Here is an 18,342-nt window from a genome sequence, read left to right on the forward strand (position 1 = left end):
AATTTAAAAATAAAAAGAATTATATACCATGACCAAATGGGATTTATCACAGGTATGAAAGGCTAGTTCAATTTTTGGAATTAACTAATGTTATCCATCACATCAACAGGCTAAAGAACAAAATTCACCTGTTCATATCAACAGATGTAGAAAAAGCATTTGACAAAATCTAACATCAATTTACAATAAAACATGTTATCAAAATAGGAATAGAGGGGAACTTCCATAACTTGATAAGAAACATCAACCAAAAACCTTCAGCTGACACCATATTTGGTGGTGAGAAACAAGGAAGTTCTCTCTCAGAACTCCTTTCAATATCATAAAACTCCTAGCTAATGCAATACTACAAGAAAAAAATAAAATGTATACTGATTGGTAAGAAAGAAATAAAACTATCTTTGTTCACAGATGACAGGATAATCTATATGTAAAATCTGAAAAAAATCAACCAAAAAACTCCTAGAACTAATAACTGATTATAGCAAGGTTTCAAGATACAAGGTTAATATGCAAAAGTCAATTTCCTCCATATATATACCAGCAATGAACCAGTGGAATCTGAGATTTAAGCACAGTTTCATTTTTATTAGCACTCAAGAAAATGAAATATTTTGGTATAAATCTAGCAAAATAAGTACAAGATCTATATGAGGAAAACTACAAAACTCTTATGAAAGAAATTAAAGAGCTAAATAAATGGAGAGATATTCCATGTTCATGGACAGGAAGACTCAATATCATCAAGATTTTCAAGTTCTTCCCACTTTATCTATAGATTCAATGTAATTCCAATCAAAGCTCCAGCAACAACAATCAGAAAACAAGTAACAAACTGGCAGGAGTAAATGTTTATCTGTCAATAATAATCTTGAATGTAAATAGATTAAATTCTCCAATTAAAAGATGCAGAGTGGCTGGATGGATTTAAAAAAAAAAAAATAGACTCAGCTATACGCTGCCTACAAGAGATTCAACTCACTGTTAAAGACAAACATAGACTGAAAGTGAAGGGATGGGAACATATATTCCACAAACAGAAACCAAAAGCAAACAGGAATAGAGATACTTATAGTAGATAAAGTAGACTTTAAGTCAGAACTATAAAAAGAGACAAAGAGGTCATTATAATAATACAGTGATCAATTCAAAAGAGGATATAACAATTGTAAATATATATGCACCCAACATATATTTGGAGGACCCAAATATATTAATCAAATGTTATTATAGCTAAAGGGAGAAATATACTGCAATACAATAATAGTAGGGGACTTCAACACACCAGTCTTAACAATGGATAGATAATCCAGACAGAAAATCAACCAGGAAACAGACATAAACTGCACCATAAACCAAATGGACCTAATAGATATTTTCAGAACATTCCATCTAACAGCTTACTATTCCAACAATATTGGACAGTTCGAAACAAATCAGCAAGAAGCTGGATAGATGGGAACTGCATGTATCAAAAGAGAAATCCTCCTGAAGCTTGCCTTTCTTTGCTGTCATGACATAAAGGCAAACCATTTCTACACCAAATTGTTACATGTGATGAAAAACGGGTTCTTTTTGACAATCTCAAGTGTTTGGCACAATGGTTAGTTAAAGATGAAGTGCCACAACACAGTCCAGAGCTGAATATTCATCAAAAAAACTAATGGTGTCTGTCTGGTGGTCCAGCACTGCTATTATCCACTACAGCTTCATGAAACCTGGTCAAGTGATTACAGCAGATGTCGCCTGCAACTAATTGGACAAAATGATGAGGATGCTTGTGATTAAGCAGCCAAGATTGATGAATAGAGACAGGCCAATCCTCTTGCAAGACCACATCACGAAAAATAATGCTGCTCAAACTACAGAAGCTGGACTTGGAAACTCTCTGTCATCTACAATATTCACCAGATCTTGCACTGACTGACTACCACTTCTTCCAGGATCTGGACCACTTCTTCCAAGGGAAAATACTCAATTCTCAACAAGCTGTGGAAATGCTTTTCACGATTTCATCGCCATTTGCTCTCCAGGCTTTTGTGCTGCTGGCATAAGCAAGTTACCATCAAGATGGCAAAGCTGTGTTAATAGTTTCGGCACATACTTTGATTAATTGCACTGCTTCTTGTTTGAGATATGATAAACTAAAGTTTTGATTCAAAATTGGACATTTTCTATTTAATGACCTAAATATATCATACCACAAAACCTGTGGGACACAGTGAAACCAATTCTAAGATAGAAGTTCATGGCATGAAATGACTACATCAAAAAAGAAGAAAGATTTCTATTAGACCATGTGACCATGCAGCTCAAAGAAGTAGAAAAACAAGAAGAAACCCAACCCAAAACTGGTAGAAGGAAGGAAATAATAAGCGTCAGAGTGGAAATAAACAAAATAAAGACTAAAAAAGTTCAAAGTATCAGTGAAGCAAAGATTAATTTTATAAAAAGATAAAATCAACAAATCTTTAGTTGCACTAACAAAGAAAAAATGAGAAAAGATCCAAATAACTAAATAAAATCAGAAATGAAAAATAGACATTACAACTGCAGAAATACAAAGGATCATAAGAGGCCAGGCGAGGTGGCTCACGCCTGTAATCCTAGCACTCTGGGACGCCAAGGCGGGCGGATCGCTCAAGGGGAGTTCGAAACCAGCCTGAGCAAAAGCGAGACCCTGTCTCTACTAAAAACAGAAAGAAATTAATTGGCCAACTAAAAATATATAGAGAGAAAAAATTAGCTGGGCATGGTGGTGCATGCCTGTACTCCCAGTTATTCGGGAGGCTGAGACAGAAGGATTGCCTGAGCCCAGGAGTTTGAGGTTGCTGTGAGCTAGGCTGATGCCACAGCACTCTAGCCTGAGCAACACCGTGAGATTCTGTCTCAAAAAAAACCAAAGGATCATAAGAGAGTATTATAAACAACTATATGCTAACAAATTTGAGAACACAGAAGAAATTGATAAATTCCTGGACAAATACAACCTACCAAGATTAAATCATAAAGAAATAGAAAACTGGTACAGATCGTAATGAGTGAGGAAATTGAATCAGTAATAAACAGTCTTCCATTAACAAAAAGGACAGGACCTGAGAGCTTCACTGTTGAATTCTACCACACATTTAAAGAACTAGGCTGGGCGCGGTGGCTCACACCTGTAATCCTAGCACTCTGAGAGGCCAAGGCATGAGGATCACTTGAGGTCAGGAGTTCAAGACCAGCCTGCACAAGAGCAAGCCCCTGTCTTTATCAAAAAAGAAAAAATTAGCTGGATATGGTGGCACACACCTGCAGTCCCAGCTAATTGAGATGCTGAGGCAGGAGGATCATTTGAGCCCAGGAGCTTGAGGTTGCAGTGAGCTATGATCATGCCATTATACTCTACCCAAGATGACGGAGCAAGAGTCTATCTCCAAAAAACAAAAACAAAAAAAAGAGGAGGAAGAAGAACTACTACCAATTCTTCCCAAACTATTCCAGAAAATTTACAAGGAAGGATATTTCCAAATTCATTTTATGAGGCAGACCAGAATTACCAATTCCAAAACCAGGTAACTACAAAACACAAAAAGAAAACTACATTTCTCTGCTCTACATAAAAAAAAGAATCAAATATCCCTGAATAATACAGATGAAAAAATTCTCAACAAGATACTAGCAAGTGGAATTCAGTAGCACATCAAAAAGATCATTCACAATGATCAAGCAAGGATGATTCAACATATGCAAATCAATAAATGTAATACATCACATTAACAAAAAGACAAAAGCTATATGATCATTTTAATAGATGCAGAAAAAACTTTTGACAAAATTCAACATCCCTTTATGATAAAAATCTTCATCAAACTTGGTATAGAAGGAACATACTTCAAAATATTAATAATAAAGGCCATATATGACAAATTCATGGCAAATCTAGGTTATAAATTCTTTTTCTTTTTTTTGAGATGTCAGAAGTTTTTTTGTTTTTTTTTTGAGACAGAGTCTCGCTTTGTTGCCCAGGCTAGAGTGAGTGCCGTGGCGTCAGCCTAGCTCACAGCAACCTCAAACTCCTGGGCTCAGGCGATCCTCCTGCCTCAGCCTCCCGAGTAGCTGGGACTACAGGCATGCGCCACCATGTCCAGCTAATTTTTTATATATATATATCAGTTGGCCAATTAATTTCTTTCTATTTATAGTAGAGACGGGGTCTCGCTCTTGCTCAGGCTGGTTTTGAACTCCTGACCTTGAGCAATCCGCCCGCCTCAGCCTCCCAAGAGCTAGGATTACAGGCGTGAGCCACAGCGCCCGGCCCCAGAAGTTTTTAATGTTTTCATTTTGCTGTAACAAATTCCCTTGGGCTCAAGACCTATTGACTTTTAAAAATGAATACATAATATTTGTACATATTTATGGGGGTACATGTGATATTTTGTGCATATTTATGGGGATACATGTGATATTTAATACATAATATTTGTACATATTTATGGGGGTACATGTGATATTTTGTTATATGCATAGAAAATGTAATGATAAAGTCTGGCTATTTAGGATATTTATCACCTCAAGCATTTATCATTTCTTTGTGTTGAAAACATTTCAAGACTTCTAGCTATTTTGAAATTTACAATACATTGTTTTCAACTATAGGCACCATACTCAAAGGAATACTATTCGGTCAATTCTTTCTTTTTTTTTTTTAATGTATTATGCCTTTGGTATTTATCTAAAAAGTCATCATACCCAAGGCCATCTAAATTTTCTTCTATGTTATCTTCTGGCAGTTTTATAGGTTTGCACTTCACATTTAGAACATTTTCAGTTAATTTTTGTGAAGGATGTAAGGTCTGTGTCCAGACTTTTTTTTTTGCATGTGTATGTCTAGTTCTTTCTGCACCATTTGTTGAAACGATTATGTTTGCTCTATGGCATTGCCTTTGCTCTTTTGTGGAAGGTAAGTTGATTCAATATATATGGGTCTATTTTTGGCCTTTCTGTTGATCTATTTGTCTATTCTTTTGCCAATACCACAGTATCTTGATTACTATAGCTTTAAAGTAAGTTTTACAGTTGGGTAGTGTCAGTCCTTTGATTATATTCTTCTCCTCAGATATTATGTTGGCCATTCTGCATATTTTGTCTGTCAATATTAACTTTAGAATCAGTTTGTAAATATTCACAAAATGATTTGCTAGATGTAAAAAATTATTTTTAAATTGACACATTGTAAATGTGCATATGGGGTACAATTTGATGTTTCAATTATATATGTTGCATAATAATGGAATCAGGATATGTAGCATTACCATCACCTCATGGATTTATCATTTCTTTGTGGTGAGAATGTTTGAAAATCTCTTTTGTAGCTATTTTGTAATACACTATACCTTATTATTAACCATCATCACCCTACTGTGCAATAGAACACCATAACTTACTCTTCCTGTATAAGAGGAAGAATTCTATAATCAGCAAAACTCTCCTTCAAAAATGAAGAAATTAAGACATTCTTAAAAACTGAGAATGTTCATAACAGAGTTGCCTTATAAGAAACACTAAACAGAGTCCTTTTAGCTAAAATAAAAGGATACTAGATATTAACTTGAATGCACACAAAAATTAAAAGTACTGGTAAAAGTAACTACAGAGGAAAATCTAAAAAATAACAAACTTATTTTTGATTGTAACTCTTGTTTTCTTGTATCTGATTTAAAAGACAATGACATAAAGTAATAATTATAAAACTATGTTGACATGTTTATAATGTATAAATGCACAATTTATATGACAATAGTAGAACAAACTATATAAAGAAGAAATAGAATATCTGAATAGACCTGTAACAAGTAAAGAGATTAAATCAGTAATTTTGAAACTTCTCACACACACAAAAATCCAGGTTTGGATGGCTTAACTGGTAAATTCTACCAAACATTTAAAAAAATTAACAGTTATCCCTTTGAAAACTCTTGCAAAAAATAGAAGGAACATTCCTGACTGATTCTTTGAGGCTAGTATTAACCTAATACTAAAATTAGACAAAGACATCATAAGAAAAGTCATCTACAGACCATATCCCTTATTAATGTAGACCAAAAAATTCAAAAAATGCTAACAAACTAAATACAACAACATATAGAAAGGTTTGTACACCATGACCAACTGGGATCTATTCCAGAAATGCGCAGTTGGTGAATATACAAAAATCAATGTAATACAGCATTAAAAAAGAAAAACACCACATGACCATCTCAAATGATGCAGAAAAGTATCTGAAAAACCCCAACATCCTTTCATAATAAAAACACTCAACAAAATAGAAATATAATGGAACCTCTTCAACCTGAGCCATCTATGAAAAAACCAAAAACTTAAGAAATGCTCAATGTTTTTTCCTAAGACCAGGAACAACACAAGGATATCTGTTCTTGCCACTTCTACTCAACAGTACACTGGAGATCCTAGCCAGAGAAATTAGGCAAGATAAATAAACAAAAGGCATCCAGATTGGAAAGGAAGAAGTAAAACTATCTCTATTTGCAGATAACATGGTCCTGTGAAAGGAAAACCCTAAGGAATCTACCAAAAAAAAAAAAAAAAAAAACAGGCCAGGTGTGTTGGCTCACGCCTGTAATCCTAGCACTCTGGGAGGCCGAGGCAGGAGGATTGCTTGAGCTGAGGAGTTCAAGACCAGCCTGAGCAGGAGCAAGATCCTGTCTCTACTATAAATAGAAAGAAATTAGCCAAACAACTAAAAATAGAAAAAATTAGCCAGGTATGGTGGCCTGTGCCTGAAGTCCCAGCTACCTGGGACGCTGAGGCAGGAGAACCGCTTGAGCCTAGGAGTTTGAGGTTGCTGTGAGCTAGGCTGACGCACTAGCCCAGGCAAAAGAGTATGACTCTGTCTCCAAAAAAAAACCAAAAAACAAAAAGAACAATTGCAATAGATAAGATCAATAAATAAAAATCAAATATATTTTTATACACTGGCATTGAGCAGTTCAAAATAAAATTAGTTCCACTTATAATAGGATTTTTAAAAATAAAATACTTTGGAATAAATTTAACAAAAAAAGTGCAAAATTCATACAATGAAACTACAAAACACTTTTGAAAGGAATTCAAAAAGACCTAAATAAATGGATAGGCATCCCATACTTACGGTTCTGAAGACTTAATATTGCTAAGATGGTAATACTCCCCAAACAGAGCTACAGATTCAACATGATCCCTATCGAAATTCCAGCTGGCTTTTTTTGAGTACACTGATAAGGTGATCCTAATATTTGTATGGAAATGCAGGGGGCTCCAAATAGCCACAAAGATATTGAAAAAGAACAAAATTGAAGGACTCACAATTTCAAATATCAAAACTTACTACAAGGCTATAGTAATCAAGACAGTGTAGTATTAGCATAAGAATAAAGATCAACAGAATAGAACTGAAAGTCCAGAAATAAACACCTACTTTTATGGTCAATTAATTTTCATATTTCAAAGGCTACAAATATTGGGTGGTTCTTTTGTCTTCCTTTTTTTAATTGACAAAAATTGTATATATCTATTATGTACAACATGATGTTTTAAAATACACATTGCACAATTGCCAGTCGAGCTAATTAATGTATGCATTACCTCAATACTTATTTGTCGTGATGAGAACATATAAAATCTATTGTCAGCAATTTTCAAGAATACAGTACATTGTTATTAACTATAACTATCAGTTTATTAAATATCTCCTGTACATTTATTTTCTTGTATATATTTAAGGTGTACACCATTATGTTTTTATATACATATACACAGCGAAATGATTACTACAGTCAAGCAAATTAACATATCCATTATCTCACACAGTTATCCTTTTATGTGTGGTAAAAGCACCTAAGACCTACTCTCTTAGCAAATTTCCGGTGTACAATATAGTATTATTGACTATAGTCCTCATGCTGCATATTATTTTTGACAAGAGCACCAAAACAATTCCATGGGGAAAGAATAGTCTTTTCGACAAATGGCTGACCAACTGATGTTCACATGCAAAAGAATGAGTCGGACACCTGCTCATACCTCATGAAGTTTAACTCTAAATGAACACAGACCTAAATGCAAGAGCTAAAAGTACAGAACTTAGAATGAAACAAAGAAGGATGGGGGAGTGACTCCTAATAAGTATGAGGTTTCTTTTGGGTGTGGTGAGAATGTTATAAAATGAGATTATGATGATGGATGCACAACTCTGTGAATAAACTAAGAAACTCTGAATTGTACATTTTTTTTTTTTTTTTTTTTGAGACAGAGTCTCACTTTTGTTGCCCAGGCTAGAGTGAGTGCCGTGGCGTCAGCCTAGCTCACAGCAACCTCAAACTCCTGGGCTCAAGCGATCCTCCTGCCTCAGCCTCCCGAGTAGCTGGGACTACAGGCATGCACCACCATGCCCGGCTATTTTTTTGTATATATACTTTTAGTTGGTCAATTAATTTCTTTCTCTTTTTAGTAGAGACGGGGTCTCGCTCAGGCTGGTTTCGAACTCCCGACCTTGAACAATCCGCCCGCCTCGGCCTCCCAGAGTGCTAGGATTACAGGCGTGAGCCACCGCGCCCGGCCTGAATTGTACATTTTTGAACAGGGGAATTTTACAGTATGTGACATATCTCTCAATAAAGCTGTATTTGTTTTTAAACTAACCTATTTATGAATTCTTTTTCAAAACATGGTTTCTCCTTTTTATTCCTTTATTGTTTTCCTGGGATTCCTTACCTGTGGCTGAATAAACTCTGAGGAGGTTCTTAGGCTTACTTACTCTACTGAGAAGCAGAAAAAGGGTGAGTCTGAACGTAATATGTTCATAAATATTATCAATTCTGCACCTGCAAAAATGTATGACTCTTAAGAATATTTCAGATCTACACAATGCCTGCAATACAAGAGGTCCTGAGTCCCCCAGCTTCCTCGCGTTGATTTACTGCCGTTTAGCCCGGCTCTCCTTTCCGTCTCTCTCCAGCTCCCACCCCTCAGATCCGCAGAGCTGGGGACTCTCACGTGGCACTCTGTACTTTTGGAGGCAGTAGGCTAGCTCCAAGGGGTGCACTGCTTTCTGCCGGCTGTCCTGCATCTTCTCGAGCAACATAAGCAGCTGGAAAGGGACGCTTCTCTTCTGCTCCTCCGCTCCCCTTGGCACCGTTATCCTGCCAAATAAGAACAGCCAGAAACCACCTTACACCCACAGTTCTGGAAGCTGGGTGCACACTGGAATTGCATGAGGGATTTTTTTAAATCTCCACATCCAGGCCATTCCCCGTACAAACTAAATCAGAATTCTGGGAGTGGGGCCCAGCTATTAGAATTTTTAAGCTCCCCAGTTGATTTCAATGTGTAGCCACCGTCGAGAGCCCCCACGTCAGTGAGAGAGCTGCATGGGGCGTCCTCCAGAGAGGAGGATGGGCACAGCTGCTGCCTCCCCCTCCCCACCCTGCTCGCCGGTCACACCGGAGTGAAGGCAGATGCACCAGGTCCTGGTCCACATCCAGGACAAGTGGCAAATGTCCAGCCTGAAGCACTCCAGACTGAAATAGCAAGTACTGAGTTAGGTCCTGGGAAGAAAGACAACATGAAGGATGCTGGTGCATGATTCATTTAATTACAGGCATTGAGAAATAGAGAAATTTGCCCATTAGTAGATGGGAACAAGGAGAAAGTACAGGGCAGAAAAGAATGAGTGACAAAATATTAGTCCTTAAAAAAAGTGAGCGCTAAAGAATGACTGGGCTTGTATGTGGGGGAGGGGTGCTGGGGACCACTGACTGACTTCTCTGACACTGGTTTAGCCCCAACTCCCTTTTAGCCAAACCAGTGGCTGACAGTCCTGGCTGTGCTTTAAAAATCACCTGAGGAGTCTTTTAAAAAGTACCTATGCCTGGACCCCACCCTAGACCAACTGAAACCAAAGAACTGAGAGTGAGATCAAGTATTATTAATACATATTTTTAAAACTTCTTAGGTGATTCTAACGTGTAGTCCAGAATATGCAGAAAAAGATCTGAAAGATCTCTAAAAGTCCAAGTCATTGTGAATAACTGAATATTTATAAACATAAAATAGTATTCATGCTCAACGGCTTGAATTATAGTCCTACCTCTTCAGTATCTTGGTGAAGTCCCTGTTCATTATGAACAGCTGAATCAGGGAGTTGAGGCAGCAGGTCTGTCCAATGTTGTGTAAACCAACCAGACCTATAAAAGGAAGAAGATAAAATTCTGAGGGCAAGGCCTAGATAAAGAAGATAACTAAAAATCAAATGCTCTCCTAGACTCTACTAAGGACACAAAATACTGTAAAGTACTCTTAAAAAGTTAAATAACAAGAAAAGTTTTAATAGTCCATTAGAAAAAGACAGATGTTACCAAAAACATATCTGATTCATTGCTAAATGAGTACAGCAATTGTTGGAAGAGAAAAGGAAAAGACAGGATCATTACATAAAGCACAACTGGGAGAATTATGGGTTCCTCTCAAACTGTTCTCCACAATAGGAGTCAGAATGGGCGTCAGTAGAATTCAGGGACAAGAGTAACTCCCCAGATAGTCTGTGATGGACTCCAGGGTAGAGGCCCCTGCCCAGTGTCCACCACAGATGGAGGAAATCAGAAAACAGCTTTAGGGAAGAGGCACCGAATCTAAACTCACCTTGAGAGGCTGAAAGCCAAAAGAAACTTACAAGAATATAAGAAAACTAAAGGTCACATTTCTCCTGACCCCTAGCAACCAACTTCCTCTTTTCCAACCTAGCCTTCAACTCAGCAACGAGACAAGGGAGCAAATTAACAGGGAGGGAGTACCATTAATCTCAGAATTCCTGGGGAAAGGGCTTTGGCATATATGAAATAGGACAATAAGAAAGTAAAAATCTGGGGGGAGCAGATGATCACAGATTTTTGCTCGCAAATCAGCAGGAGCACATTGCTCCTGGACAGACTTGTACAAAGGTAACAGTAAAGACAGGAACTAACCCTGAGTGCTATGTTATGCCCAGCATTGGTTCAAAGTTGTTTCCATAGATTATCCCACATAATCCTCCCAATAACCCTGCATCTGTGGTACTATTATAATCCTAGTTTTAAAGATTCGGAAACGGAGGCACGAGAGGTCAGGAGCCATTAACCACAAAGCTCTACGGCCTCGAGCACAGCCGGCAGAGCGCTCATGCCAGGGCAGAGGAAACGGGAAGGAGCTGCTGACCGTGCGGGTAGTCCCAGGCGCTGAGATGTTCTCTCAGCCGCTCTCTCTCCCTCTTCATGTTGTCGTTCGCGTCCTTCTTCTCACTGGGTTCCACTGCGAACTGAGATTCAGCCAGGATTGATGGCAGGTTCTCCTCAGAAACCCAAACACCTTGCCTGTTAGTGATCACTCCAAAACCCCCAGGCCAAGGCTGCCTGGCCCGTGGTTGGGACTGCACGACTTCACTTCCAGGAAGAGCTCGCGTGAGCCAGGTACAGTGGGACCTCTGTGAATATACAATGCAGGTAGGTAAGGGTTAGAAAAAGGGGAAAGTATATTCAAGTAGTCAGTTATGATTCCAAAGAGCCAAGTCTTAGAGGAAAATAAATGTTTGGGGAGATTGACTCATAAAGCTATAGGTTGGAAATGGCAACGAGGCTAGACATTCCCTGCCCGCGGTCCCACACGTTGCCATCTGTTCTTCCTCAGAGTGGACTGCCATATCCTAGCACTGAACATCCTCTTGGGGAAGGAGAGGGAAGTAAGCATAGGACTTTGCTTCGCAACCCAGTACTGTGCACACCTCTATAAAACCCAGCATGGGGCTGAAGCCCTCAGCCCCTGACACCGGGCTGGTTCCCACAGAGGGAGCCTTTCAACCCATTCGGTCCCAGAAGGGAACCTGCAGCCTGGCAGGACAGACTTGTCTTCTGGCCTGCATCACTGCTTGATGACTGCGGCAGTCGTGGGCCTCAGATGAACAGCAGCAGGCAGGCTGTAGCACCGACGGGCAGGAGGCACGTCCCAGTGTTGGGATGGTCTCAGTGACAGTGGGCTTTGGGTGTGATCCAATATTGTGTCAACCTCAGTGGCCACGGGATTGCCTTTGTCACCACTCCCCCAACCCCAGGCAGAGCAGCGTGAAGACAGACACTGTTTGCTTGTGGGGCAAAGGAAGTAAGCATAGGACTTTTCCTTGGAACCTAGTACTGATCTACTATAGTAAAATTCAGTACCAGGCAGAACCCAATCTCTCTTGACCAGGGGTCCTCAAACTTTTTAAACAGGGGGCCAGTTCACTGTCCCTCAGACCGTTGGAGAGTGCGCACTGTGGGCCCGGGACGAGGCGGCTGCTAAGCAGGGCAGGCAGCTGCGGCAAAAACACCCAGCAGGCCAGATAAATGTCCTTGGCGGGCCGCATGTGGCCCGCGGGCCGTAGTTTGAGGACGCCTGCTCTTGACACTAGGCCAGTACCCAGAGGCCACTCTCAACCCACCCCAGTGCCAGACAATAACTCACAGCCCTAGCAAGACAGACTTGAGATCTGGCCTGTCTCACTGCCAGCCAACCGCAGTGTTCTTGGGCCCTGAATAACCCTCAGCAGCAGGCCCGCCACAGCAGCCACCGGCCTTGGGCACGCCCCATGCTGTGTCTTGGCAGCCGTGAGCTTCAGGTGTGATCCAGGGCTGCTCCAGCCTCAGCAGCCAAAGGGTTCCAGTCATGGTGATGTGGGCTTAGGGTGCCCCGAGAACTGCGACATGAAGCAGTCACAAGCTTAGAGTTCTCACCAGTTAGCCTCTCCTCAATCTCTAGATAGGCTTACTGATGAAAGAAGATTCCAAACAGCCAGACTGTGAAGACTGGATTAAGTACCTTTGTCAATACACAGACATCGATGCATAGCCATGGGGATCGAGATCAATCAAAGAAACATGACATCATTAAATGAACAAATTAAAGTGCCAATGACTGACCCTAAAGATACAGAGATGAAAAAATTGCCACACAAAAAATTTTAAAAAGCTGTTTTAATGAAGCTTTATGAAATTCAAGAAAAGACAAAGAAACAATTCAGAAATTTATCAGGAGAATTTAACAGGAAATTTTAAATAATTTTAAAAATAAAAAAATCCTGGAACTAAAAAAATATAAATAAATGCAAAATGCAATATACAACATCAACAGTAGCACTGATCAAGCGGAGGAAAGAATCTGTGAACTCAAAGACAGATTAATTAAAAATATAAACTTGGAAGCAAAAATAGAAAAGGGAATGAAAAGGAATAAAGAAAGCTATAGGCCGGGCGCTGTGGCTCACGCCTGTAATCCTAGCTCTTGGGAGGCCGAGGCGGGCGGATTGCTCGAGGTCAGGAGTTCAAAACCAGCCTGAGCAAGAGCGAGACCCCGTCTCTACTATAAACAGAAAGAAATTAATTGGCCAACTGATATATATATAAAAAAAAAAAAATTAGCCGGGCATAGTGGCGCATGCCTGTAGTCCCAGCTACCCGGGAGGCTGAGGCAGAAGGATCACTCGAGCCCAGGAGTTTGAGGTTGCTGTGAGCTAGGCTAACGCCACGGCACTCACTCTAGCCTGGGCAACAAAGTGAGACTCTGTCTCAAAAAAAAAAAAAAAAAAAGAAAGCTATGGAATTTATAGCATAATATTTGAAAGCAAATGTATGGTTCATTGGTGTTCAAGAGGAAGGAAAAGGCAGAGAAAGTATGTTTAAATAAATAATAACAGTAAGATTTCCAAACCTCGGAAAAATATAAATATCCAGGACCAGGAAAGTCAAAGATCTCAATCAGATTCAATCTAAATAAGACAACTCCATGATATCTTACAATCAAACTGTCAAAAAGATCAAAGACAAACAGAGAATCCTGAAGCAGCCAAAAGAGAGAGAGAGAGAGAGAGAGAGAGAGAGTAAATATCATATAAGGGAGGAGGAGCAAAGGGGAGGAGCAAAAATCTACCTAAGGGTAGGTACAATGAACACTATTTGGGTGACGGGCACACCTATAGTCAGACTCAAGCATTACAAAAGCGATCCATGCAACTTAAAACATCTGTACTCCCTTAATATTTTGAAATAAAAAGGAAAAACTCTAAAATATATACTACAAAATCAATAATAAATCATTATTCAATCTAGATACACTAAAAATATTAAAAAGCTGGGGAAAAAAGAAAAGGTCTAGAGAAAAGGTACAGTTTGATCTAACTAATCAAACTTCAAAAATCACAGAGTGCACAAATGAATCAAGAACACTGTTCTTGCCGGGCGCGGTGGCTCACGCCTGTAATCCTAGCACTCTGGGAGGCTGAGGCGGGCGGATCGTTTGAGTTCAGGAGTTCGAAACCAGCCTGAGCAAGAGCGAGACCCCGTCTCTACTATAAATATAGAAAGAAATTAATTGGCCAACTAATATATATACAAAAAAATTAGCCGGGCATGGTGGCACATGCCTGTAGTCCCAGCTACTCGGGAGGCTGAGGCAGGAAGATCACTTGAGCCCAGGAGTTTGAGGTTGCTGTGAGCTAGGCTGATGCCACGGCACTCACTCTAGCCTGGGCAACAAAGTGAGACTCTGTCTCAAAAAAAAAAAAAAAAAAAAAAAAAAAAAAAAAAAAAAGAACACTGTTCTTGGCTGGACATGGTGGCTCACGCCTGTAATCCTAGCACTCTGGGAGGCCGAGGTGGGCAGATTGCTCAAGGTCAGGAGTTCGAAACCAGCCTGAGCAAGAGCGAGACCCCGTCTCTACTATAAATAGAAAGAAATTAATTGGATAACTAATATATATAGAAAAAATTAGCCAGGCATGGTGGTGCATGCCTATAGTCCCAGCTACTCGGGAGGCCGAGGCAGAAGGATTGCTTGAGCCCAGGAGTTTGAGGTTGCTGTGAGCCAGGCTGATGCCACAGCACTCTAGCCAGGGCAACAGAGTGAGACTCTGTCTCAAAAAAAAAGAAAGAAATTAATTGGCCAACTAGAAAATATAGAGAAAAAATTAGCCGGGCATAATGGCGTGTGCCTGTAGTCCCAGCTACTCAGGAGGCTGAGGCTGGAGGATTGAGCCCAGTAGTTTGAAATTGTTGTGAGCTAGACTGATACCAAGGCACTCTAGCCCAGACAACAGAGTGAGATTCTGTCTCAAAAAAAAAAAAAAAAGAACACTGCTCTTTGTAATGTTTAGTCAATTTATAGAAGCTAAAAATTATTGTCCAAAGGATCGCTTTAGACTGTCACTCAATTCAATAGTTGAGGACAAAACTCTCAACTTTTGAGACTTGCCCACATTATGAATAGCAGAAAAAACATTACTTCTAGAAAACATGTTCCTAAAGATAATTTTCCTAAATTATATTCTGCCATGCACCAAAAAACAAACAAACAACAACAACAAAAAAAAAACCAGTAGCTTTAAGTGTGCTACTTCTATATGGTGTATTTCAAGCATTTGAGCAGGCAAAAATAACCACAGTCTCTTTTAAACTTAACAGCATGGTAAATTAATGATAATCTGAGTCAGGATTCTCTGCTGTGAAATCTGATTGAAGAAACATTTACAGACTGGAAAACCAGTTTTTAAAATATCAATGCCATACAGTTGTCACAGACAATGGGTTAAAGAAGATGAAAGCTATGAATGGTTTAAGAATCACCAACACGGAGGCCGAGACGGGTGGATTGCTTGAGGTCAGGAGTTCGAAAACAGCCTGAGCAAGAGCTAGACGCCATCTCTATTATAAATAGAAATAAATTAATTGGCCAACTAATATATATAGATAAAATTAGCCGGGCATGGTGATGCATGCCCGGTGAGTAGTCCCAGCTACTCACAAGACTGAGGAGGAAGGATTGCTTGAGCCCAGAAGTTTGAAGTTGCTGTGAGGTAGGCCGACGCCACGGCACTCACTCTAGCCTGGGCAACAAAGCGAGACTGTCTCTAAAAAAAAAAAAAAAAAAAAAAAAGAATCACCAACACAGATGGTCAGGGCTGGCTCCATACGCATGCAGTCTGCGCCATGGCACAGGCGCCACGAGAGCCAGGCTTCATTTACTGCTCTCCTGTTCCCAAACTGAATTAAGAGAAAAAATTAGCCAAACTGAATTCTTAACATTGTTTTTTAACCCAAAGCCCCATGTTCTTATTTTGCCATGGTAGGTAGGCTATCCTGTATAGAGAAATTTGTTCATATTCTTCATATATGTATTCAGGAAGTAATTATAGTACAACAGAATGTAAAAGAAATCTCACCAAAGAAAAAAGATAGTGGGCCAGTTTCATCATTCTTCATCAGTCAAGAGCACACTACATGACACCAAAGAGGTTCTGGAATTGCCTTGTCAGGTACTTTTACAAGATGTTTAAAAACCATGAAAGAGCAGACATTGTATGCTTAAAAGAGTACTCGAACAATAATAACCACAAAAGCCTTATCTCTGTAATTTGCAGAACTTATTACCTGCAGTTTATTCACTGGAACCTGCTGAAGAAGTAACCAAACTCAAAGACCTTCTAAGAATCCAAATATTTCTCATACGGTACCTGCTGTAGAGGCCCTCCTGTCCTTCAATTCCAGTAAAAATGAAGAAACTGGCATGCATGTAAGGAAAAGTGAGGGGCAGATGGCCTCAATGGGGACTAAATATTGATTTTAACACTCAGCCCTTTAGTATTCTGCAAAAGGTGCCAAAATGTAGACAGATGTTGTCATAACTATAAAAATGAAAGTTCCTGTAAAATCTTTTCTGAATGCATGGTAATTTTCAGTGTTTTCTCAACTAATGGATACTAAGACTACAATTATCTTGAGGAAAATGGGGTCCTGAATATTTTTGTTTTATTTTGCTAAAAGGTTGGAAAGCACTGGTCTAATATCTTGCTAACAAAGGTGGTTCATTGGACCAGCTGCAACTGCATTACCCGGGAGCTTGTTAAAAAAGCAAAATATTAGGCCCCACTGCAGACCTACTGCACTGGAAGCTACATTTCAACAAGATTCCTAGGTAATCCATGCGCACATTAAAGTTTGAGAAGCTACTCTAGATAAGGAGTACTGAAGAAGCTCCAGCTGCTGAGGGGTGACCAGTGACACGTAGGTTTCAATGCAGAGCAACTACCTACAGTTAGTTTCGTGAAGATTGCTCTCAGTGTTAGCCTCCCTAAAGTGCATGACTTCCTGGTTGTTTTATTTCCATTTAAGGAAATCATCAGTGAAAACTTCACATTGCTTCCTTTGTGTAGCTGTGGACGACAGAAATCTCTTGGCCCAGGCTTAGTTAGCAGTCAGCTTCTCCCGTTAAGCCCACTGTCCAAGCATCCCACACACTGCCACTGAGCTGCTCGCTGCTCCAGCCAACCTGGATGCCGACTTGACAATACATGCCACAACGCACAAACGATCATAGTGCACAGCTGTCATTTCTGCCAGCCCAGCGCCCCTCCTTTTGGGAACAGACTTACCTTTCCTTTTCAGAAACCTCCATTTTCAGAGCATGATTGGGTAGCGCTCACTCCCACACCCAGTCCCTGGCTGGGGTGGTTACATGACCCAGGATTGGCCTCTTAGTGTCCACGGTGACTGTTTCAGCAATGGGCGTGTGACCCAATTAAGGTTGCTTGTAATCAGCCCCTACACTTCTTAGACGGGGTTTTAAGCTGGAAGAATATAAATCCGACCATCTTTTCCACCACAGGAAGAAAACTCATCAGGCAAAGAAAAAAAAAAAAAATGAAAGGAAACAGAGCCAAGAGATGGAGAAAGACAGAAAGAGAATCTTGAGGCCACCAGCATAAGTCCTGCATCCAACAGTGCCTCCAGCTGCCTTCCCACCAGACTTCTCCATTCAGTCCTCTTCCCTGTTTTTAAAATTAGTTCAAAATGGGTTCCTATCAATTGTAGCGGAAAGAATACTGATAATCCTGAATCTACTACTAGGACTCTATCTGAAGGAAACAATCAGAGGGATACACAAAGATACACATAAGAGATTGTTTACCAAAATTCATTTTTATGGTGACCTATTTTATCCACGTGTTTTACAAACAAAGTAAAATGGAATACTGATAAGAAAAATTATGGCAGTTAGGAGTTGGTGATGAAATAATTCCAGTCTCATATATTAAAGATTAAAGATCTTTTGTTTTTCCAATTAAATAACATTAGATGGGAGAGTGACATCAGCAAGAAGGTGGTATAAAAATGTACTCTGACTCTCTTACCCACCACAGAAATCCAACTAGCAACTATCCACAGAAGAGAATACCCTCATGAATGTCCCAGAACTTGGAAGTGAGCCTGAGACAATCCCTGGGACCACAGAACTCAGAACAGTCAC

The 18,342-nt window shown here is 39.7% G+C and overlaps 1 protein-coding gene across 1 annotated transcript in view; it reads right to left on the minus strand.

Annotated features, from left to right (window-relative positions):
* Window positions 1–15,959, minus strand: part of USP18 (ubiquitin specific peptidase 18) — a 33,556-nt gene extending 17,597 nt beyond the window's left edge. Inside the window, exons 1-4 of the mRNA XM_076007772.1 lie at window positions 15,841–15,959; window positions 11,233–11,497; window positions 10,130–10,226; window positions 9,037–9,182 (exon numbers count right to left, since the gene is read on the minus strand). Coding sequence (XP_075863887.1) covers window positions 9,037–9,182; window positions 10,130–10,226; window positions 11,233–11,290 — 301 coding nt within the window. The 5' untranslated portion in view covers window positions 11,291–11,497; window positions 15,841–15,959. The remainder of the gene's footprint in view (window positions 1–9,036; window positions 9,183–10,129; window positions 10,227–11,232; window positions 11,498–15,840) is intronic.
* Between the last annotated feature and the right edge of the window lie 2,383 nt (window positions 15,960–18,342).

This window comes from Microcebus murinus, chromosome 10 (genome assembly GCF_040939455.1).
Source record: "Microcebus murinus isolate Inina chromosome 10, M.murinus_Inina_mat1.0, whole genome shotgun sequence".
In the NCBI taxonomy this organism is placed as follows: Eukaryota; Metazoa; Chordata; class Mammalia; order Primates; family Cheirogaleidae; genus Microcebus; species Microcebus murinus.